General features: G+C 56.0%; 1 protein-coding gene across 4 annotated transcripts in view; it reads right to left on the bottom strand.

Moving 5' to 3' along the window:
* Positions 1–753: 753 nt before the first annotated feature.
* Positions 754–22,101, bottom strand: part of LOC138814621 (phospholipid-transporting ATPase ABCA3) — a 46,417-nt gene continuing 25,069 nt past the window's right edge. For all 4 annotated transcript variants that reach the window (XM_070003691.1, XM_070003690.1, XM_070003692.1 and 1 more), the window contains 22 exons: positions 21,393–21,574; positions 18,055–18,198; positions 17,445–17,574; positions 16,447–16,601; positions 16,040–16,195; positions 15,658–15,868; positions 14,880–15,030; positions 13,176–13,274; positions 12,593–12,779; positions 11,540–11,843; positions 10,519–10,792; positions 8,819–9,023; positions 8,180–8,399; positions 7,816–7,974; positions 6,213–6,385; positions 5,861–5,983; positions 5,518–5,712; positions 3,396–3,583; positions 2,796–2,966; positions 2,351–2,541; positions 2,108–2,181; positions 754–1,634 (listed from right to left, as the gene is read on the bottom strand). In XM_070003691.1, the coding sequence (XP_069859792.1) occupies positions 1,503–1,634; positions 2,108–2,181; positions 2,351–2,541; positions 2,796–2,966; positions 3,396–3,583; positions 5,518–5,712; positions 5,861–5,983; positions 6,213–6,385; positions 7,816–7,974; positions 8,180–8,399; positions 8,819–9,023; positions 10,519–10,792; positions 11,540–11,843; positions 12,593–12,779; positions 13,176–13,274; positions 14,880–15,030; positions 15,658–15,868; positions 16,040–16,195; positions 16,447–16,601; positions 17,445–17,574; positions 18,055–18,198; positions 21,393–21,574 (3,824 nt within the window). In that variant the 3' untranslated portion in view covers positions 754–1,502. The remainder of the gene's footprint in view (positions 1,635–2,107; positions 2,182–2,350; positions 2,542–2,795; positions 2,967–3,395; positions 3,584–5,517; positions 5,713–5,860; positions 5,984–6,212; positions 6,386–7,815; positions 7,975–8,179; positions 8,400–8,818; positions 9,024–10,518; positions 10,793–11,539; positions 11,844–12,592; positions 12,780–13,175; positions 13,275–14,879; positions 15,031–15,657; positions 15,869–16,039; positions 16,196–16,446; positions 16,602–17,444; positions 17,575–18,054; positions 18,199–21,392; positions 21,575–22,101) is intronic.

The raw sequence follows: 22,101 nt of genomic DNA, 5'->3' as shown, positions 1-22,101 counted from the left end.
CTAGCGCTCTACCACTTGAGCCACCGTACCACTTCTGGCTTTTTCTGTTTATGTGATACTGAGGAATTGAACCCAGGACCTCATGCATACTAGCCACATTCCCAGCCCCTCTATAATTCTTTTTTTTTTGGGGGGGGGGGTCCGGTCATGGGGCCTGAACTCTGGGCCTGGGCGCTGTCTTTCAGCTCTTCAGCTCAAGGATAGAGCTCTACCACTTGAGTCACAGCGCCACTTCCGGCTTTTTTCTTTTTGCTTATGGTGTGCTGAGGAATCGAACCCAGGGCCTCATGAATGCAAAGCAAGTGCTCTACCACTGAGCCACCTTCCCAGCCCCCCCCTCTATAATTCTTAAGGAATGTAAAATGCAGATATTTCAAATCACAGTTTCAGAAAACCATAAATAGTATGTAAGAAGAGGGGCTGAAGAGCGTTCTGGAAATGCCACAGCTAGAGACCTCCTGCCCACTCAGCTGTGCAGGTCTGCTCCACCCAAGCCATGCTGTTTTCTGGTTGCTGACAGGGCTCTTTGGGCACTAGACCCACTACCTTTTTCATTTGTCCTACCGGCCTTGACTGTAACTTCATGCAGTAGATCCTGTGGCTTTTCTCCCTATTGAGAAAAGCAAATTCTTGCTTTTGTTTGAAATTTGATATAAGAGACTTGTGTTGGATTGTGGGAGTGGTTGGGTCCCAAGACACGCTCCCCCCCCCCCCCCCCCCATTGCATGTGTGACTTGAAGAGTCTGGTCATGTTCCCTCAACCTTTATTTTCTGGTTAGAGTCACCATATGTCTAGTAAGTCTGCAGGAGACAGCTGCTGAGCCCTCTGGGCCCTGGCTGTCCTGTGACAAGTGACCTCCTGAAGGTGCAAAGTTGGGAAGAAAGGCCTGTGCTAGCCACCGCCTCTTCCTGTGCTGGCTGCTTCTGGACGATGCCTCGGGATGACCTCCGGCCTGGGGTCAGCTCCGCCTGGTGTAGCTGAGCATCAGCTCCAAGGAAGTGCTTCTGGGGCTGCACTGAAAACTAAGCACTGGGTCACGCTGACCTCTTCCCATCATTGATAGTAATCGTAACTTTTCTGTCCATTCACAGAGCCTGAAAGGCCTGACTTCCTTTTTCTCTCCCCAGGAGAGTAGTGTCAGGTGGACACATGGACAGGGTGCTGAGTCCTCCAGGTCGATGCAGACCTACCAGGGGCAGCCCTCCACCCAGAACCACAGCCAGCAGTACACACTGCCGCTCAGGCTCCGGGTCTGGGAGTGTGAGTTCCTGAGTTCCTGAGCGTTTGCCTTCAGGGGTGGAAATCCACATGCTGTTCCTACGTCAGGACACTGACACACTCGGTCCATTCTGTGCATGATTCTTTTCCACCTCAAAATTTTTTTTCATGTCCATCATAGAAAAGAGTGATTAAAAAGAAAAGAGAAACTCAGAGGGAGAGGATGCAGAGTGCACTGGCTCATCCTGCCCTGCCAGGTGCCCTGTAGGCAGCAGGAGGCTCCTCATCGCCCCTCCTCCACAGTCGGGGGCTGCAGGTGGGCGAAGCTCAGGAAGACCTGCTCCAGAGAGATCTGGCTTACTGAGTAGTCATCCACTCCGTACTTTTCCTTGGCTTTCTCCAGGATACCAAAAACCTTCGGGAGACAGAAAAGCTACTGGTAAACCAGAACGCAGAGCTTGGCTTCTTGGCGAGGTGAGCAAGCCCTTTGCAGTGAGAGGCTGGTAGCCCCGGAGGTGTCGCCAGTGCCCAGCCCTGCCTCAGGATGATAGGAGAAGTTGGCCTCACAAGCTCAGCTGTGCTCTTGGCCAGAGGCTGCCTCTGGCACCAGGACAGCAGGCACGGGGCCAGGCTGCCTCTGGGCCCTGCTCCCAGCTTAAAGTATGTGCCCCCTCCCTAGGCCAGTTTCCCTTTTTGTAATGAGTTCTTCCCATCTCAAATATTTACATGTAAACCCACAAAACTCACAGATATTAGGATATTAGAGGAGCAACAGGAATTAATTCACCCTGAAAAGCGCCTGTAAAAGCCCATAAAAGGGGGAAACCCCAGGAGATCTTCCCCTAGTCCCTACTAGCAAACACACAGGAGTCCAGGGCTTGCACTCACCTTTGCCCAGCTGAGGTCTTGGCCGGGTAGGTGGTAATGGACCATACCCTGGTGCTCATCTTCCAGGACGCTGCCTGCACCAGAGACCAGGTGTCAGTGATGGCTGGGCTGGAGGAACAGGGAGGGCAGCCTGGGGGACAGGACTATGGTCCTCATGTCAGGGCCAGGCGTGTGGGACGGACTCTGGACAGCACAGACAGGGCCCAGGGCCACCCAAGAGCACTGCCAGGCACCCCCACACACCTGGGAAGGTCATGTCCACGAACACCTTGAACTCCTCCAGAGCCTCCTGCTGCCCTTCGCTGTGGACCTTGGCCTGCAGGGAGTAGCCGCTGCCAAACTTGCTCTTGAGGTGCTGTGGGCTGCCCAGACACTTGAACTGGCCCTGTACCATGATGGCCAGCCGGGTACACAGCGCCTCACACTCCTCCATGCTGGGCGGAGGGACACAAGTGTGACTCGGGGCTGGGGAAGGCTGACCCCCACCCGGGTGTGAAGGGCCTGTGCTGAAGGGATGCTGATTCTTAGACCAGCCCATTCCTGATTCCCGTGTCCAGCGCAGACCCCGTGCAGGGCCTGAGGGATATCCTGGCTGAGTCTGTGCCCATGGCCAACAGGTCTTCTGCTCCCCGACCTCTTCCCAGCCACCTGTCCTGGCTCTCCACGGACGCAGAGACCCAGGATCTACCTGTGGGAGGTGATGACGATGGCCTTGCCAGACTCCCGGGCCCGGGCCACTGTGTCCCACAGCAAGCGTCTGGCCACGGGGTCCATGCCAGTGGACGGCTCATCCAGGAAGATGACTGCAGGCTCTCCAATGAGGGCGATGCCTGTGCTCAGCTTTCGCTTATTGCCACCGCTGACAGAAGGAGGGTGGGAAGCAAGGCTGATAGTTAGCATAGGCTCGCTGGTCCCAGCAGACCCCCATCATGGTTACTTCAGAGGCCCCAGGTACAAGAAAGGAGTTTGGTGGGCCTAGAAAGCATACTGCCCGTAGCTGTGCTTATGGGAGAGCTGGGCTGAGTGGTGGGCCCATGCCGCGTGACACAGGAACACCATCTGTCTGCACAGGAGCCTGACAGCCCCTGCTGTCACTCCGCGCTGGCCTCGGCTCTAGGTAGCAGGGGCCCTCAGCGAGTCCTCTGACCTGAGGAAGCCCATGTCATGTTTCCAAATCCTCGCTGATTTGGAGTTAAGGAGAGAGCCCAGCCACTGACTGACACTGCTTTATGCCAAGGGAGGCCCTCAGTCCTCTCCTCAAGGGGGAAGGGCTGGACAGGGGTCGCACCTGTATGTCCTGACCAGTTTGTTAGCATGTGGCTCCAGGAGCAAGCCCCGCAGTGTGTTCTCCACACAGGGGCCGATGAGGCGCTCAGGAATGCCCCGGAGCCGTGCATACATGACCAGCATCTCCCGGCCGGTCATGTGGTCCAGCAGGGCATCAAACTGGGGGCAGTAGCCCATCCGCTGCCGCACCTAGGTTACAACACAGCCCGGGTGAGGCGGGGTGGAGAGGCCCAGAGAAAAGTCTCCTCCTTCCAGGTGAGAGCTGCTATGTGCCGCTGCTAAGCTCAGCCCTCGTCTCTTCCAGCAAGTCAGCCAAGGAGACAGTGCCCGCCAGGCCCTGTGGCTGAAGCTTTCTGAACTGTGACCCAGTAGAGAACCAGGACAAATCTGGCTGGTTCAGGAAACCTTCTAGAGGGGTCAGACAGGGCCCAGAACGTTCCAACCTGGAACTTTTTCCACAACAGCTGGCCACAGGGCTGGGGGCCTAAGAATAACTTCATTATTAAACAAGTTTCCACCACCAGAGCCACTGCAGCTGATGACCGGCCACCGCGCATCTGCTCTGAGCTAGGACGCTGGCTGCATCGCCGCTGGCAGGACTCACTCACTGGCTGCCACCGCGGCTGGTACTGGACCAAGTGCCCCCGTCCACAAAGCCAGGATGCAGTGTGGCTGAGGCAGGTGCCCGCCGCCCCGCGGACCTCAGCAGCCCGTGAGGCATCTGTGCTCAGGTTCCGTGGCTTTGGAGACCATAGTCCTTTTCTTTATCCTCCTTGGAGTTCCAGAACCAGCTTTTAATGGGTTTGGGGCAATTCTTGGCCAGTACCTTTTTGGCTGAAAATGTAAATCTGGCACTTTTCGCCTGTGCCTGTCTCCAGATCTTGTGTTTTTCTCTCGCTACACATATTTCCAATTGCATTCTTTCCTGAACATAGTGAACATTCATGTGCCTGGCTATTGCAGATCTACAATCTGTGGCTTCATCCCTCTTGGGGCCTCCGTATGTGGATTCTGGTTACATTGGCCCCCTTGGTTTGGCTGGTTGCAGGCTGTGCTCTGTTCATAGGCTGGCATCAGTACCTGGGGACCTGAGAGCTCTAGGTGAGCCCTTCCCCAGAAAGCCTGTACTCGAGTCCCTGGGGTGCCGCAGTCCACCAGCTCAGGAGACTCTGTGGCCACTTCTTAGACTCAAGCTCTCTTCCTCCTTTCCTTTTGCTTGCTCTGACTGCTATGGGGCTGGAGCAAGAGGGCTGCCCTTGGCCTACTACTCCACGGGGTTCAGTCCAATCCAGGGAAATCTGTGGGCAGGTCCTGGGCTTCCTACAATGCTGCCTTCACACGTCAGGGCTTCTGTCCCACATTCATGAATCCTGGACACAGGGATCTCTGAGCACAGGAGGCTAGGCTAGAGCTAGCCATGCCTCTCTCCCCCCATCTCTTTCCTTACCTGCTCAGTTCCTGTCCTGCTATGCACAAATGTGCCTGTGCAGCCGCGAGCCACGGACCAGCCAACCTGAATCTGGGACTCTGCGCCCTGGGAGCCAGGGGCCAGCTAGCCTGCCTCTGGGACTCTGTGCATCCTGGGAGCCAGGGGCCAGCCAGCCTGCCTCTGGGACTCCATGTGCCCTGGGAGCCGGGGGCCAGCCAGCCTGCCTCTGGGACTCTGTGCATCCTGGGAGCTGGGGGCCAGCCAGCCTGCCTCTGGGACTCTGTGTGCCCTGGGAGCCAGGGGCCAGCTAGCCTGCCTCTGGGACTCTGTGCATCCTGGGAGCCAGGGGCCAGCCAGCCTGCCTCTGGGACTCCATGTGCCCTGGGAGCCGGGGGCCAGCCAGCCTGCCTCTGGGACTCTGTGCATCCTGGGAGCCGGGGACCAGCCAGCCTGCCTCTGGGACTCTGTGCGCCCTGGGAACCGGGGGCCAGCCAGCCTGCCTCTGGGACTCCATGTGCCCTGGGAGCCAGGGGCCAGCCAGCCTGCCTCTGGGACTCTGTGCGCCCTGGGAACCGGGGGCCAGCCAGCCTGCCTCTGGGACTCCATGTGCCCTGGGAACCGGGGACCAGCCAGCCTGCCTCTGGGACAGGCCCCCTTTGGTCCAAGCCCATCATGGCCGGCCTGCAGCGCTCACCTGCTGGATGTCAGAGCTGATGCTGTAGCCTCCAACAAAGGCGTCCCCTGAGGTGATGGTCTCCTCCCCTGTGAGCATTTTGAATGTGGTGGTCTTCCCAGCTCCATTGAAACCCAGAAGGCCAAAGCACTCCCCCTTCTGAACGGCAAGGGAGATCCTGTCCACAGCGAGGAGCGGCGCCCGCTGGTCATATACCTGTGGGGTCCCAGAGTCGGGGGGGGGGGGGCACAAAATGAAGAGGCCTGCAGTCAGGCCCAGCACCTTGCCTCAGCCCCTGCCAAGCTCCTAGGCCCCAGCCAGGACTAGCTGTGTGTCCAGGTGGAGGCTAATACCCATGTCTTACCTTAGAAATCTCCTTGATGATCAGGGGTGTGTGGGATTCCAGGCTGGGGGCCAGGACTCGGTTCCTCTCATCTGCCACATCTTGGTCCTCAGGAAGCACTGAAGTCCGGCTATGCAATTCTGCCTAATTGTTCCAGAAAGAGACATTGTGTGTGAACCCTATCCCCTGGGAGGAAGTGCAGGGACCAAGACTGACATGGGATTGTCGATGGGACTAAGGTGTTCAAGGCCCTAGGAGTACGGGCATGAGCCGCCAGTCTAAGCTGAGATAGAAGTCTTTTATTGTCCTGGGCCCAAGCAGGAGCGTGGGGAGCCTGGGGTCAGTGTCCCCGAGCTGTCCAGGAGCCACTCACCAGTGTCCACCTCCTCTGAAAGGCACAGATAAAGGTCCTCAGTCTCCACAGCAGGTTGGTCTCGATGAGGAAGAGCAGGCTGAGGTAGGCACACCCCGAGGCAGCCATGGAGGTCACAAACCTGCCCACCCCCGGCGTGTTCCACGCGTAGAAGTTTTCCTGGTACTGGATGTCTGCGTAGAGCAAGGAGCAGTCTGGGCCCTTGGCCAAGCACTCCCTCCCTTCCTACACGCCAATCCTGCCCTCACTCCCTGGGCCCTCCATGGGGACGGTGCCCTCTTCTTTTCAAGGATGTGCCTTGGGTTTGTCAATGCCACACAGGAGGCTCAGGTACTTCCCAGCTGTGCGGGACGTTTTGCTGCGTGTTTTGCTGCGTGCAATGCCCTTCGTGTGCCTTTGACAGGGACTGCCACTCAGGCTTGCCACCTTGAGTTACACACCGTGCTGGATGCCAAGATCCCAACCCCACCTGTCGCCCCCACTCCAGGCACCAGTGCCTTGGGTGGGCAATGGGCACATGACAAGCAACCACAAGCCCATGCCTGCAGTAATGCTCAGCAGGAGCGGAGAAGGGCGTGCGGGCTCTGCAGAGGTGGCTACTGAGCTGCCAGCTGATGTATAAAAGAGAGGCTCCAAGCACAGAAAGGCCTCACAAAGATAGGTCCGAGGGCTAATAAGCCCTAACCTGTGGACACGGCTCTTCAGAAATGGGGTCTCTGAAGGTCTATTTAGTTATAGGCCTTATGGAAGGCCTATCCAACGACAAGAAAGGCAGGAGACCCAGACACAGGAGAAGAAGCTGTGTAGACAGAGGCAGCGATAGATAGACTGGTAAAGCTACAACACAAGGAAAACCACTGGAGCCAAGAGAAGCAGAGAGAGGCAGCATGGGGAGGCACGTGCCCTGCCCTCTCCTGGGCTGTGAATGTCCAGCAGGAAGCTTCAGGGGCGGGGTTGTGTTTACTGGCTAAGTTGCAGGCTGCGGTCATCAGTTTTACAGGCAGAAGGACGTCAGATAGGTGGAAAGAACTGAAGCCCAGAGGCGGGCCCAGATGTGCATACAGGCAGCCATGAGGGATTGGTGTGGGGCAGGGGAGCAATGCAGGAAAGTCTCCAAGCACTCAGGACATGGAGGAGCACTGAGATGGTTTGAGAGGCTTCCAAGGTGGAGGTGTTGGAATGTGATCCCTTGTGTGAGGAATTAAGAGGGCAGAAGCTGAATGCGATGGTGTGCAAAGGTTGGGGCCGCAGGGAGGTGATCAGGACTAGGCAGAGTTCTGGGAGAGACCCCCCAGAACTGAATCTGAATGGTTTTGGAGAGGGAGAGAAGTAAGAGGACAGACACACAGCTTGTGATCCCATCTCAGGCCTGTGAGGCCTCTGATGGCCTTGGGTCTCTGGCGGGAAGATGCCGTCAGCAGACAGGACCGGCCCTTACACTCGGAGGGCTTCAGCCATGCGATGCTTGTTTCATAACTTCTCTAGCACTGTGCTATTGGTAACAGAAAACGGACAACATTCACCCCTTGGCACCCCAGGCAAGTCCGGGGGTGCTCTGGCTGCCTGGGGTGAGGGCCGAGAGGAAGGGGGGCTGGACACTCACTGTACTTCTTGCAGTAGTGCGAGGCAACTTCTGAGGAGGTGCAGTACTGGCGGGTTTCATAGTTCTCGTAGAAGCTGCTGACTGCCATCCCCAAACAGTGGTTGGGCAGCACCAGGAACACATGATCCAGGGTTCTGGAAAGTTCTTCCAACTTTACCGCTGTAGTGAGGAGGAGGTATAGACCAGTTAGTGCCTGAGGACAGAGGGGGCACAGCCGTGGGCATGGGCAGGTCCCGGGTATTCCCACAGATCAGGCCCCGCCCGCCCTGCCCCGTGTTGGGTAGTTCAGGGAGGCCCCTCCCTCCCGCGGCTGCAGCTGGCTCTGTGGGCAGCAGTGGGGTGGAGGCAGTCTCCCAGCTCCCACCTGGGATGCGCATGATAGTGACCATGATGAAGGTGACGATGCCCGACAGGATGTTGAATATGGTCAGCCTGGTGTAGGCTGTGGATGCGCTCGAGAAGAAGAAACTCATGAGGTACATGAAGGGGATGATGGCCCAGCCATACAGCAGCAGCAGCAGCAGGAGATCGGCCATGTGGCCGTCCCGTGTGAAGGCACGCACGTCAAAAGCTCGAAACACCACCTGCAGTATCACACACAGGGACAGCTCAGCCCACAGGCAGTGGGCAGCTTCCCAGGGGGAGGAGAGACTGGGGGGAGCATTCAATGGTCTTTAGGCCCTGGCCAGTGAGCCGTCTCAGGCTCCTTAGCTCCATAGCCCCACTGCATCTCTCAGCCCTTGGACCGGCAGTTTCCATTTTTCCCCAGGGTTTCAGAGGAGTTGGAGCCGTGATGGCTGGCCCAGGGCCAGCTTCCCCAACATGGGGCTGCAGCAGTTGGCGCAAACAGGATGAGGTGGGAGCCACGGGAGGTTTTGACAGCCTCCCCAATCAGCGCAGAACTGCCAGATGGACTCTCCTGCTGGTTCTGGGTCTGCGCAAGGGCCCCCGAATGAGGCCCCTGTGGTCTGCAGGGCAGGGCCTGGCACCACCCAGCACTTACCAGCAGCAGCAGGGCGGGGACGAGGAAGGAGAGGAGGTCCCACAGCAGAGCAGAGAGCCAGAAAGTCGCCACGTGGGCGCCGCTCACAAACTGGACATGCTTGGCCTGGACGGCCCTCTCGCTGACTGCTAGGACAGAAAACGTGCTGGCCAGAAATGCCATGGCGAAGAGCAAGTTGAGAGCGATGTCAAATCCTTTCCGGCCCCTGGGGAGGGCAGAGCACAGTGTGTCTAGGCAGCAGGAAAGTCGGGGCCTTGGTCTTCACCATCCAAATGAGCAATGCGGAGTCCAAATCCCTAAGAGGATGGGGGAGCCACAGAGCCACGGGGTGGCGGGGGGGTGGGGGGGGAAGGGGGCAGCGCAAATCCTTGAGGACAGCACCTCCTTTGGACTTCCTGTCTCAAACCAACAAGGGCGGCAGTCTCTCTTCAGGCTCTTTGAATGAGCCCGAGCCACACCCATTCCTGCACACTAGGGCCTGTAACACTGGTCTCTCTGCCTGTCACCCATGTGGGTACCTGGGGAGTCCCTGCCCAGCTTCCTGTATCAGCCCTGGACACCACTGTCTCATGCCTGGATCACTGAAATAGCTAAATCTTACTTAATATTCTCTATCCGGTTGCCAGCAACACATTCTAGAAATAGACCTTGATGGCGTTGCTCTGGTGCTTAAAAACTTCCTGGTTAACTCAACACACCATGCTGGGACATGGGATACTGTTTGGCAAAATGAGAAGGAAGGGGAAGACAAGAAGTAGAGAAGGAAGGAGGAGGAGGAGGAGGAGGAATAGAAGAAGGAAGAGAAGGAAGATCAGTGAAGGAGAAAGAAGAGGAGAAAGAAAAGGGGAAAAAGAAAGGAAAAGGAAGGAAGTAACAATGCCAGAGCTTGGGTGAATTTAAGACCATGAGACTCTTTTTTGGGTCGGTAGTGGGGCCTTCTTGGCTTGGGTGCTGTTCTTCAGCTCTTCAGCTCAAGGCTAGCACTCTACCACTTGAGCCACGGCGCCACTTCCGGATTTTTTTTTCTGCTTATGTGGTGCTGAGGAATCGAACCCAGGGCCTTAAGCATGCAAGGCAAGCGCTCTACCACTGAGCCAACTTCCCAGCTTGGGTGAATTTAAAAATACCATCTAGATGAAAGGAGCCAGGCACAAAAGGTCACACATAGTGCATGATTCCATTTCTATGTAATGTCTAGGATGCTACAGAGACAAAGCAAATCCACAGCTGCCCAAGGCTGGCTGTTGAGAGATGGGGAGTTACAGCTAATTAGTGGATACAGGTAGTGCCCATTAATCAGAAGTTTAGGTGCCACCCCTGGCTACGCCCGCAAGTATTCAAATGTATGTTGCGAGCAGGTAAACTGTGGGTGAAGGAACTATTAGATCGGCCTCCTCCTGCCTGGTCCACCGTCACCCTAATAAGCTTGAGTTCCTTAAACGGACCCTTGGGACTCCTCGTCAGAGGACCCCACAGGGGTGCACTTGCTGTTTCTGAGCTCCCAGCACAGCCTGGCCCCAGACCCTGGGCTGCTGGGGCCTCTGCTGGGAAGAGAAAGCAGAGCTGCCCGCAGGTCCTCGGATGCTCCCTGTGAGGGCTGCAGTGCTCAGCGCTGGGGGCCCTGGGCACACCGAGAGCTGGCAGCACCCATGGGACAGACATTCTGCTTGCTCTGGGTGGGTGGGGAGGTGTGTACGTACTCGCTGAATTGGTCCTTGGCAACCTGCAGGGCATTCCGGGGCTGGGGATAGTTGGAGACCTCAATGGAGGCGCGAGGGCCGCACAGCAGCTTGAACAGAAGGTTGTCCACGATGGCCAGGGCGGTGGCTGGAGAGTGGTACGCCTGGTTGTTGAACAAGGCGGTGACCACCATCTGTCCTCCCTCGTCTCTGAAGGACGTCGCCACCAGGCACCGCTCATTAAAACCACCTCCCTCCACCGAGGCCCGGAAAACCAGGAACTCTTCCAGGTCACCTGCGGAGCGAGAGCAGGGGTTGCTGGGGAACAAGCAGGGATCCTCACTACTATCGCAATGATGCTCACCAGGGGCTGACCTCGGGCACGGCCAAGCTCCCTGGGCTGTGAGGTCTCCTGCCCGGCCAGCAGTGCCGCTACAATGCTGGAAGGCTCCCACTGCCAGAGCACTCAGGCTTTCCTCGGCTCTGCCAAGATCTTACCATCCCTCAGTACACTGAACCTCAGCCTGCGGATGAGGACATGGGATGGAGCCATGAAATGAGAAAACTGCCTAGCACATTCTTTTTAACCAGAGCATGGCTGTTCTAAGTGCACTACATCATCGGTGGCCATTAGACAATTTTACATTTCAAGCTTGGAAAACATGTCACAAGGCAAAGACACACTGTGACCAGCCTACTCTATAAACAAAGACAAGGTAAAGACGGTGGAACTTTCGTGTTTTCTTACAGAAAGCTGAAGAACAGGGGTGTAGTAAAGGAACACCTGGCCACGTCTAGCCCTAGTGAGGCGGCTGGTCTCTGCTGTGCCTCAGGACTGCCTCAGCACCCTGAGTTCTGCCCCGGGGGACATCTGGCAAAGGCCAAAGATGATTTTTGATGGTCGTGATAAACAGAGAGGCAAAGTCAGGACTCTGAACTGTCCCAGGAGACACAGGACAGCCAAGGCCTGCCCGCCCAGAGGCTGGTACTACTGCAGGGAGAAGCTGGTCTCACCGGGCCCCCTGACTCAGCTGCCCCTTACCCAGCACCTCGCGGGGCTCCTGGCCCTCAGCCTGTAGCATGTCTCTCAGGAGCTCCGACAGTTGCTGATCCAAGCGAGAGGTGCTAGAGACCGAGAAGGGCACCACGGTTCTGCCGTACTCGCCCAGACTCAGCCTCAGGAGCGGGTCATCGAAGAGCTCGGTGGAGTAGCTGATGGCCAGGAGGGCCAGGGTGATGCAGGTCAGGGGGACAACGACCTGGGCTGCCAGCATCTTCCACTCTCGCCAGCTGTACGCAGCCTTCTTCAGGAACATGGCCCACAGCTGCTGGCAGTGGAGGGAAAGCTGCGGCAGAGGAGAGGCAGGTAGCACGGGAGCTGGCATCTGGGCCCATGGCGGTACTGCCTCCATGCCACACCAGCCTGGGGGGGCTTCGCTGACTATCCCTCGGATGGCTACACCAGGAGCAACCTAAAAGCCGTGGGTGGAGGACGCGGTGGACTGCCTCCAGGTCAGCACTTCATGGACTCGTGGGGGGAGGAGGGAGTGTGGCTCACAGCCATGAGGCATGGCCTATTTAACCCAGCTGAGGGCCCCCCGCCTCCTCCTGGAGACACCGTTGGGAGGAGAATGTCCCAGAGCTCATGCATAAGTCGACAGACAAACCTCCGCACCCACTGCTCTGGACACCGGCCTGCCCTCCTTCCCCAACTTCTTCCCTTCCTGGCCCTGTAAAGGTAGAGCCTCAGGGGCCTCAGGTCTTAGTTCTCCACACACGGGCCATCTGATTGGCCCGGGCCTCTTTCTTGTTTATAAAGTTGGAGCAATGTTACTCCTGTTGTCTTTTGCAAGTTGCAGTAAAGCCAGGTTGGCACAGAGGTGGGCACAGGACAGGTTGTTCAAAGGGCACTGTTAGTGTTACAAGCAAATATTCTATCTTAGCTGTGAGTACATGAAGCCACTCCAATTGCTCCATTAAAATGTGTGCAGTGAGCTGAGTGCCCTGCTGGGCGTCAGCAGCCCCACCACAAGGGGCCAGGGGTTGTCTGCTCTCCCTGTGCTGGCCTAGAGTGACCCCAGCCCACAGCACGCACCCCGGTGTTGAGCTTGACCATGGTGTGGTCCTCTTCCATGAGGCCACCGATGCCATCCGTGGGGTCCATCACCCCACACAGGTTGCTGTCTACCGCCCAGTCGCTTGCCCGCCTCTCGTGTTGGTACTGCAGGGCAGGGAGCTGGATGGCTTGGATGTCCATGCTGGTGTCCACTAGCTTGCCAACCCTGCCCCGAAGCATAGAAGTATTGTCATAATCCAGCTCCCAGGTTGGGAGGAAGGACACAGGAAGAGGGCTCGGGTGGGTGGCTGGGAAGCAGTGCTACATTAGCTTGTTCACTCATTCCATTACGCTCTCAGGATGAGCAGCCTGTGCGTGGCCCACAGGATCTCAGGCCGGACCCTGGCAAGTTCACACATGTCTCACATATGGGCTGTGGTTTTCTAAGTGTACAGGCATGCAAACTTCAGGCCAATGGTACCCCTGCCCTGTCCCCACTCTAGAGCCCCCTCTACCCTCTACTCTGGAGAGCAGAATGAGGCTGACTGCCATACTTTTTACCCTTACCAAAATTACCCCCAGTGCTACATCTGGGACCAACAGGAAACTCATGTCTACTGACCGGAGGAAAACCTCTTCCATAGTGGTAACTGAAGCCCCAAAGCTGGCAATGCCCAATTCCTTCTGCTTCTTCTCCAGTTTGGCAAAAAGACCTTCAAATCTGGGGGAAATAAAAAAGACCCAGAGTGATGAGGTGCTTCTCAGACACTTTCTAGGTAATTCATTCCGAAATAATCACTGGGTAGAACAAGTAGGGACAGAGTATAGAAAACTTCTTGCCAGGTCATTCTTTTATTTTCCTTAATTTGTTTTCAGTGCTTGGGGATCAAATTCAGGACTTGGCCCATATTAGGCAAGCATCCTACCACTGCACTGCCCCCAGTGCGCAATGCCACTCACAAAACAAAACACTCCAAAACTTGGGTTCATACGATCTGGTGTTATTTTTGTTGTTGCTGTTGCTTTGTTTTGCCAGTCCTGGGGCTTGAACTCTGGGCCTGGGAGCTGTCCCTGAGCCTCTTTGTTATCAAGGCCAGCACTCTACCACTGAGCCACAGCACCACTTCTGGCTTTTTTTTTTTTGAGTAGTTTATTGGAGAATAAGAGTCTCAATGACTTTACTGCCTGAGCTAGCTTTGAACCATGATGCTTTGATCTCAACCTCCTGAGTAGCTAGGATCCCAGGCATGAGCTATCAGCACCCAGCTTTGCTTTTTGTCTTGTCAGAACTGGGTTTGAACTCAAGATTTCATGCTTGCTAGGCAGTCACTCTTGTTTTTAGGACACACACACACACACACACACACACACACACACACACACACACACACACACACACACACACACACACACACACACACACACACACACACACACACACACACACACACACACACACACACACACACACACAATTAGGTTTGTAGCAACACCAAGGGGAAGAAAGATTTCCTTTATTTTTAACTATGTGTACTTAGGCTTGGACACATAAAATCACAGAATGGAAAGGAATTGGTAAAAATTCATTTTGTCACAGGGCAGGGAAATACTTTCTGAGAAGAAAAGTAATAGAAGAAATTACAGTAGGAAAGATATGACACTTTTAAATGTGAGATCCATATGGGAAAAAAAATGTTACAAAAATCAAACACAACAAAATAGGAGAAAACTGCAACAAAAATGGTTAATATGAATATATAAAAGTGGTGCATAAATGAGCAAAAGACATAAAGATAATGGGATCGAGTGACCCTAAAGGTGTGTGGACTCCTCCTGCCCCCTGCTGCAAGAAGCAGAGAAAGGCCACCATTCAGTAGAATTCAGTACAATGTATACATTATGCAGAGCAGCTACACTGCCGTATCCTGCAAACAAGGAGGGGAAGCTAAACATCCACTCAGAAGGAAGCTGAGTACTAACTGCCTCACTGCTGGGAATCATCCTGAGATGGTGTCTGTTGTGCACATCCACAATTTGTCTGTGAATGCTAGTTATCAGTTCCACAAGTAATTCTGAACGCAGCAGCTGCCACTGCATTAGGAGGGAACTGCACACTAGGTATGGATGGCAGGCAGGCATAGATCCCCCTCCCAGCCCCACCTGGACAACGTGGTACCCTGCACCAGCCAAGCATTGCTCCTAGGGGCTGAGTGGTGCTCAGTGGCTGAGCCGGCGGAGGCACGGGGTAACTGAGCAAGGAGGCCTCCTAACCAACTCGTACCTAGCCTTCCCACACCTGCACCTGTGTGTCCTACAGCGCACATACCTGTGTGTGCTCTCCTTAGGAAGAATAAAGGACAGCTCAGCCCCAGCATGGCTCTCCAGTGTGGCGTTGGGGACATGGCGGTGCACCAGCTGGGAGATGGCTTCAGGATTACAGTGTGGTTCTTTCACTAGGGTCATATGGTAGCCAGCACCTGGAACACAAGGGCCAAGAGTGAGATCCTCTGGCTTTCCCTCAATGGAAAAGGGGCTGGAGAGCCACCACAGGGACATCTGAGTGCTCCTTCATGCTGTTCTAGAGTCCCCCATGTTTTACTGGGTAAACTGTGGGGGAAGCCTATCAGGAAAGCTTGCTTGAAGCCAGGGGTGCAGCCACCAGCGAGGGGCCAACAAGACCACCTTGACCTTCGATCCCCATCTCCATCTCCGAAGTAGCTGGAATTATAGGCTTGAGCTACTGTGTTGGGTTTATACCATGCTTTTGCTTGTACAACTGGTGCTCTACCACTTGAGACATGCCTCTAACTGTATGCAACACTTCTGTCGGGAGTCAAAATGCTGGTGAGCACAAGTGGTTTTGACAAGAGCCACCAGCTCTTGAAGGCAGAACGGAGCCCAGCCACTCACAATGTTCTGTCCCACTACCCTCCCTCATTCCCACATGGGGTGAGTAGACGGGAAGTTGAGAGGAGGTCACTTCCCACCCGTCAGGGCCCTTCACAAAGGCTAACGGTGGGCAGTGCCCCTCAGCACAGCAGGCAGCAGTGCTGGCTCTGTCACAAGACGGAGGTCCATCTGCCCGCCTGCTGCCCGCCACTCACCATATTTCTGCTTGAGGAACAGAGACGACCCACAGCACTGCAGCTCCCCATCCGCCATGATGGCGATGCGGTCCCCCAGCAGGTCAGCCTCGTCCATGAAGTGCGTGGTCAGCAGGATGGTGCGGTCACTCTTCTGCTGCTGAAGAAGGTCCCAGATGGCCCTCCTGGAGATGGCGTCCATGCCCGAGGTGGGCTCGTCCAGAATCAACAACTGGATGGCAGAGGCAAAGTTGTGACAATGGCAGAGCCGCTTTCCAGACCGGGGCTGGCTGTGCTGGGGATCTGCTAAGCTACCTTGAGTTCTAGTGCCCAGATACGTGTTCACTGTGTGTGGGGAACCTGGCCCGGCCTCATCAGGAGGTGGGGTGCAGCCGCCCCGTACCTTGGAACCCGCTATGAGGGCAATGCCGATGGAGAGCTTGCGCTTCATTCCTCCACTCAGGTACTTGCACCTCAAGCTCCGCTTGTCCTCCATACTGAGGGCGTATAGCATGTGCTTCACTTCTTCAGGACACTTTTGGGGTGACAGGCCTTTCAGCTGCAATGGTGGAGGATGGGGTAGGAAGATGAGGCTGCTGCTCATGGGATTCCAGCTGCCCGGAGTTCCCTAGAACTCTGAGACATTTTCCCCCGGTGATGTTGGCTCTATACACCACCTCCTTTACTGAAATCCCAGCTTTCATGCCATGGCTCTTCAGGCCAATCGTGTCTTTTGGTGAACTCAGAAACCCAAATGCATCAGCAGTGGATTTACCGCCCCCCCTCCCCGTCCCCCCACACTCCGCCTACCTGCGCATAGAAGTAGAGATGTTCTGCTACTGTCAGGTTGTCAAACAGGACATCATGCTGGGGGCACAGGCCCAAGCTCTTCCGGATCAGAGCCATGTCTTGGGAGATTTCATATCCACTGATGTACACACGCCCACTGGTAGGAGGATAGAGACCTGGGGCCGAGCAAAAGACTCCCAAATTCAGTGTGAGAATCCAGCTTGTCTGCATGAGGTGTCATGACCTCCTCCTAGTCACTGCTTCCCTCTGCTTGACCAAGCATCTTGCCCACCAGAGTGCCAGGAACCCCCACTCCCCACCGCAGTAGGTTCTGTCTAGCTAGGCAGTGGGAGACAGAGGAGGGAGAGGGACAGAAGAGGGATGGCCATACAAGCTAGGCAGGAACAGGAAATGTGCCCTCACACATCTGTCTGCACACGGGTGTGCAGGAACAGGAAATGGGCCCTCACACATCTGTCTGCACACGGGTGTGCAGGAACAGGAAATGTGCCCTCACACATCTGTCTGCACACGGGTGTGCAGGAACAGGAAATGGGCCCTCACACATCTGTCTGCACACGGGTGTGCAGGAACAGGAAATGGGCCCTCACACATCTGTCTGCACACGGGTGTGCAGGAACAGGAAATATGCCCTCACACATTTGTGTGCACAAGCATGCAGAGGTGCTTTCACAAACCCGCATGTCAGATCTGGGCCTCTGCTACCACGGGTGACTCAGCACTGGGGGAAGGTGAGGAACAGCCTTGGAGTCCAGTGTGGGGCAGAACGGGTGAGCCCACTCCTCGGTGTTCAAGGATTAGCCTTGCTCGCCTTTGCTGATCCCACTGCGCTCAGGCATTCATGAGCAGGGCTGAGAGGGGGGCCGGCATGTGTTCCTCTGGGCCCTGGGCCCTGGGCTGCCTGAGTGTAAGAACACCTCACTCCTCACAGCTGGGACTTAGAGGCCTGGGGTTTAGTGGAGCAGTGCTAGGGGAGGGCCTGCGGGCCAGAGGCTCACCTGTGAGAACAGAAAGGGTGGTAGTCTTCCCTGCACCATTGTGGCCCAGCAGGACAGTGATCTGGCCCTCGTACAGGTTCAAGTTCAGGTCTCTGACAACTGCCTTGTCCTTATTTCCCACTCGGAACACCTGCAGGCCAGGCAGAGAGCCACTGTGAACTTTCCACAGCCACAAGGGACCTTCTTTTCCCTCTACAGTACAGCCCCAGTGCCTCAGGTTACCAAGCCAGGTGCCAATCGGCATACAGAGGACTGAAGTCTGGGGCAGATGGTGGACCCTCCTGCCCTGCTCCTAACATGGCCACGGCCCTCTGGATGTCTGCATCATTAAGAGGCCAAGGTATCTGGTAGAGAGGAGCAAGCATATGCTGAAAAGCTGGCAAGCGGCCCAGCCCAGGAGGCACTGTGGCTGATGCCATTGAATCTGGAGCCATCACCTGCACTTGATCAGACACAGAATGGTGGTCTATGCCCTGGAGGACAGGTCAGGAGCAGATGAGGGGCCCTGGACCTTCTTCATCAGAGGAAGGGAGTAAGGCCCAGAGACAGCACCTGCCATGGAGTAGCTTCCCCTAAAGACCTCGGCCCTGTCTCTACAGGGAAGTGGCACCTTGGACAGATGCTTGATCTTGAGCCCGGCTACCAGGTCTTCTGGCTCTGCTTCAAAGTACTCCGTTCTGAGAGCTTTCTCAGGGTCACTGTCCTCTTCCTCTTTTTCAACCACTGTTCTTGGGCTCCCGCACCAGTAGGAGGGCTGGCATAGGGGACAGACAGATGCTTGTGTCAGTTTACTTTGCGATCAATAATGTAGACAGCACCAACACACTAAATACACACTACAACATGGCTTCCTCTGACCCTTTCAAGGCACATGACTGAAGAGAGGACACTGCTTACAAAGCTCCTCTGCTTACAGATCATCCCTGGGATAGCTCTAAGCCTTACTTTCCTATCTGGCAAATGGGTACAACAGAAACTCACAGCTTGTTGTGAATGTCAACATGTTTGCTATAGAGAGGAGAGGGAGTCCGTCAACCATAAAGCTTAATACAAAGAGAGGTTACTAAACACTCCAGTCCAGAGTAAAGGAGCTGTGTTTCCATGCTACTCAGCTCTGTCCCTTGGCTTTTATCACTCAAAGCACTCTACCACTTGAACCACACATTCACTTGTGGCATTTTGCTGTTTAAGTGGAGATAAAGGTCTTACAGACTTTCCTGCTCAGGCTGGCTTCTTACTGTGAACCTGAGATCTCAGCCTCCCAAGTACCTAGGAAAACAGGTGTGACCCACCAGCACCCGGCTTCATTATTATTATTTTACTGTGTTTGGTGAAAACCATGTATTGCTTTATTAAGCAAATGTAGCAGTGTCACATTGGGGCCTGTGTGGACAGCCACCTGGCAGCACAGGCACAAGACAGGTCTATGGAGGCACAGGACAAGTCTGCAGAGACACAGGCAGAGCAGGACAGGTCTGCAGAGGCACAGGTGGAGGACAGGACTGCAGGGGCACAGGTGGAGGACAGGACTGCAGGGGCACAGGTGGAGGACAGGACTACAGAGACACAGGTGGAGGACAGGTCTGCAGAGACACAGGTGGAGGACAGGACTGCAGAGACACAGGTGGAGGACAGGACTGCAGAGACGCAGGTGGAGGACAGGACTGCAGAGACACAGGTGGAGGACAGGACTGCAGGGGCACAGGTGGAGGACAGGACTACAGAGACACAGGTGGAGGACAGGACTGCAGAGATGCAGGTGGAGGACAGGACTACAGAGACGCAGGTGGAGGACAGGACTGCAGAGACGCAGGTGGAGGACAGGACTGCAGAGACACAGGTGGAGGACAGGACTGCAGAGACGCAGGTGGAGGACAGGACTGCAGAGACACAGGTGGAGGACAGGTCTGCAGAGACACAGGTGGAGGACAGGTCTGCAGAGACACAGGTGGAGGACAGGACTGCAGAGACACAGGTGGAGGACAGGACTGCAGGGGCACAGGTGGAGGACAGGACTACAGAGACACAGGTGGAGGACAGGACTGCAGAGATGCAGGTGGAGGACAGGACTACAGAGACGCAGGTGGAGGACAGGACTGCAGAGACGCAGGTGGAGGACAGGACTGCAGAGACACAGGTGGAGGACAGGACTGCAGAGACGCAGGTGGAGGACAGGACTGCAGAGACACAGGTGGAGGACAGGTCTGCAGAGACACAGGTGGAGGACAGGTCTGCAGAGACACAGGTGGAGGACAGGACTGCAGAGACACAGGTGGAGGACAGGACTGCAGGGGCACAGGTGGAGGACAGGACTGCAGAGACACAGGTGGAGGACAGGACTGCAGGGGCACAGGTGGAGGACAGGACTGCAGGGGCACAGGTGGAGGACAGGACTGCAGAGACGCAGGTGGAGGACAGGACTGCAGAGACACAGGTGGAGGACAGGACTGCAGAGACACAGGTGGAGGACAGGACTGCAGGGGCACAGGTGGAGGACAGGACTGCAGAGACGCAGGTGGAGGACAGGACTGCAGGGGCACAGGTGGAGGACAGGACTGCAGAGACGCAGGTGGAGGACAGGACTGCAGAGACACAGGTGGAGGACAGGACTGCAGAGACACAGGTGGAGGACAGGACTGCAGAGACACAGGTGGAGGACAGGACTGCAGGGGCACAGGTGGAGGACAGGACTACAGGGGCACAGGTGGAGGACAGGACTGCAGGGGCACAGGTGGAGGACAGGACTGCAGAGACGCAGGTGGAGGACAGGACTACAGGGGCACAGGTGGAGGACAGGACTGCAGAGACACAGGTGGAGGACAGGACTGCAGAGACGCAGGTGGAGGACAGGACTGCAGGGGCACAGGTGGAGGACAGGACTGCAGAGACGCAGGTGGAGGACAGGACTACAGGGGCACAGGTGGAGGACAGGACTGCAGGGGCACAGGTGGAGGACAGGACTGCAGAGACACAGGTGGAGGACAGGACTGCAGAGACACAGGTGGAGGACAGGACTGCAGAGACACAGGTGGAGGACAGGACTGCAGAGACACAGGTGGAGGACAGGACTGCAGGGGCACAGGTGGAGGACAGGACTGCAGGGGCACAGGTGGAGGATAGGACTGCAGGGGCACAGGTGGAGGACAGGACTGCAGAGACACAGGTGGAGGACAGGACTGCAGAGACACAGGTGGAGGACAGGACTGCAGGGGCACAGGTGGAGGACAGGACTGCAGGGGCACAGGTGGAGGACAGGACTGCAGAGACGCAGGTGGAGGACAGGACTGCAGAGACACAGGTGGAGGACAGGACTGCAGGGGTACAGGTGGAGGACAGGACTGCAGAGACGCAGGTGGAGGACAGGACTGCAGAGACACAGATGGAGGACAGGACTGCAGGGGCACAGGTGGAGGACAGGACTGCAGAGACGCAGGTGGAGGACAGGACTGCAGAGACGCAGGTGGAGGACAGGACTGCAGGGGCACAGGTGGAGGACAGGACTGCAGAGACGCAGGTGGAGGACAGGACTGCAGAGACGCAGGTGGAGGACAGGACTGCAGGGGCACAGGTGGAGAACAGGACTGCAGAGACATAGGCAGAGCAGGACAGGTCCACAGAGGCAGAGGCAGTAGGAAGTGCTGCATACTCTAGCAATATGACCATTTTTACAAATCCTGAACTGTAGGCCCAAACCCCAGTAAGATTTCCCAGGAGCAAGAGGCAGCAGGGGGTCGGGGGACGTGGCAGCAGAGTCTGCACGTGCTGGTCTGGTAGAAGAGGGGCTAGGAGCTTCCTCTCTGTACCCTTCTCATTTCAGATCCTGCAGTGGGTCTTCATCTTTCTCAGAACTAATGCAAAGGCTCTCAGAACCCTGGAGCAGAGAACAGGTCGGTTCTGTGGCACGTTTGTGCAGGTGCTGTGTGCTAGGGTCCCTGGGTGAGCGCTTACCATGAGGAAGAAGTACCAGGGCTGCGGCACACCGAACTGGCCAGGGAAGACAGCCTCCACATACCAGGTCACCAGCCCGTAGAGCACCGAGTCCAGCAGTAGCATCCCCAGCACTTGCCCGAAGCAGAAGTCATCATCCACGTTGACAGGACTCAGGAGGTCTCGCCACTGGATGCCTGTGCCTGAGGAACATTCCAGGAAAATAGCCCAAGCTGGGCAGGCTGGGAAGGCCCAAGTGGTACACGCGCATGCAGTCACTCTGTGCTGTCATTGGGAAGGCAGTGTGAGTGTTCCCCTTCCAACTTTATAAGCGACCTGATAACTTCCTTCAAGTTGTTATGATAACGGCAAGTTACAAAATCAGTAAGTCCCAGAATTATTTCAATGGGCTTGCATTTCATTACCAATGAACACAAATATAGACACATATGTCTAGAGATGCACATAAAGACAATATACATGTGTGCACAGCTACCAATATGCATATGCACACACACACGTCCAATGTGAATTAATGTGAATGTAACAAGCCCTTCTTAAAACTGAGACACCTGCCGGGCACCGGTGGCTCATGCCTGTAATCCTAGCTACTCAGGAGATCTGAGTATCACGGTTCAAAGCCAGCCTGGGCAGAAAAGTCTGTGAGACTCTCATCTCCACTAAACCACTAGAAAACCAGAAGTGGCGCTGTGGCTCCATCGGTAGAGTG

This window comes from Dipodomys merriami, unplaced genomic scaffold (assembly GCF_024711535.1).
Source record: "Dipodomys merriami isolate MVZ:Mamm:240054 unplaced genomic scaffold, mDipMer1.0.p SCAF_60, whole genome shotgun sequence".
In the NCBI taxonomy this organism is placed as follows: Eukaryota; Metazoa; Chordata; class Mammalia; order Rodentia; family Heteromyidae; genus Dipodomys; species Dipodomys merriami.
This window is presented reverse-complemented; position numbering and strand designations above follow the sequence as displayed.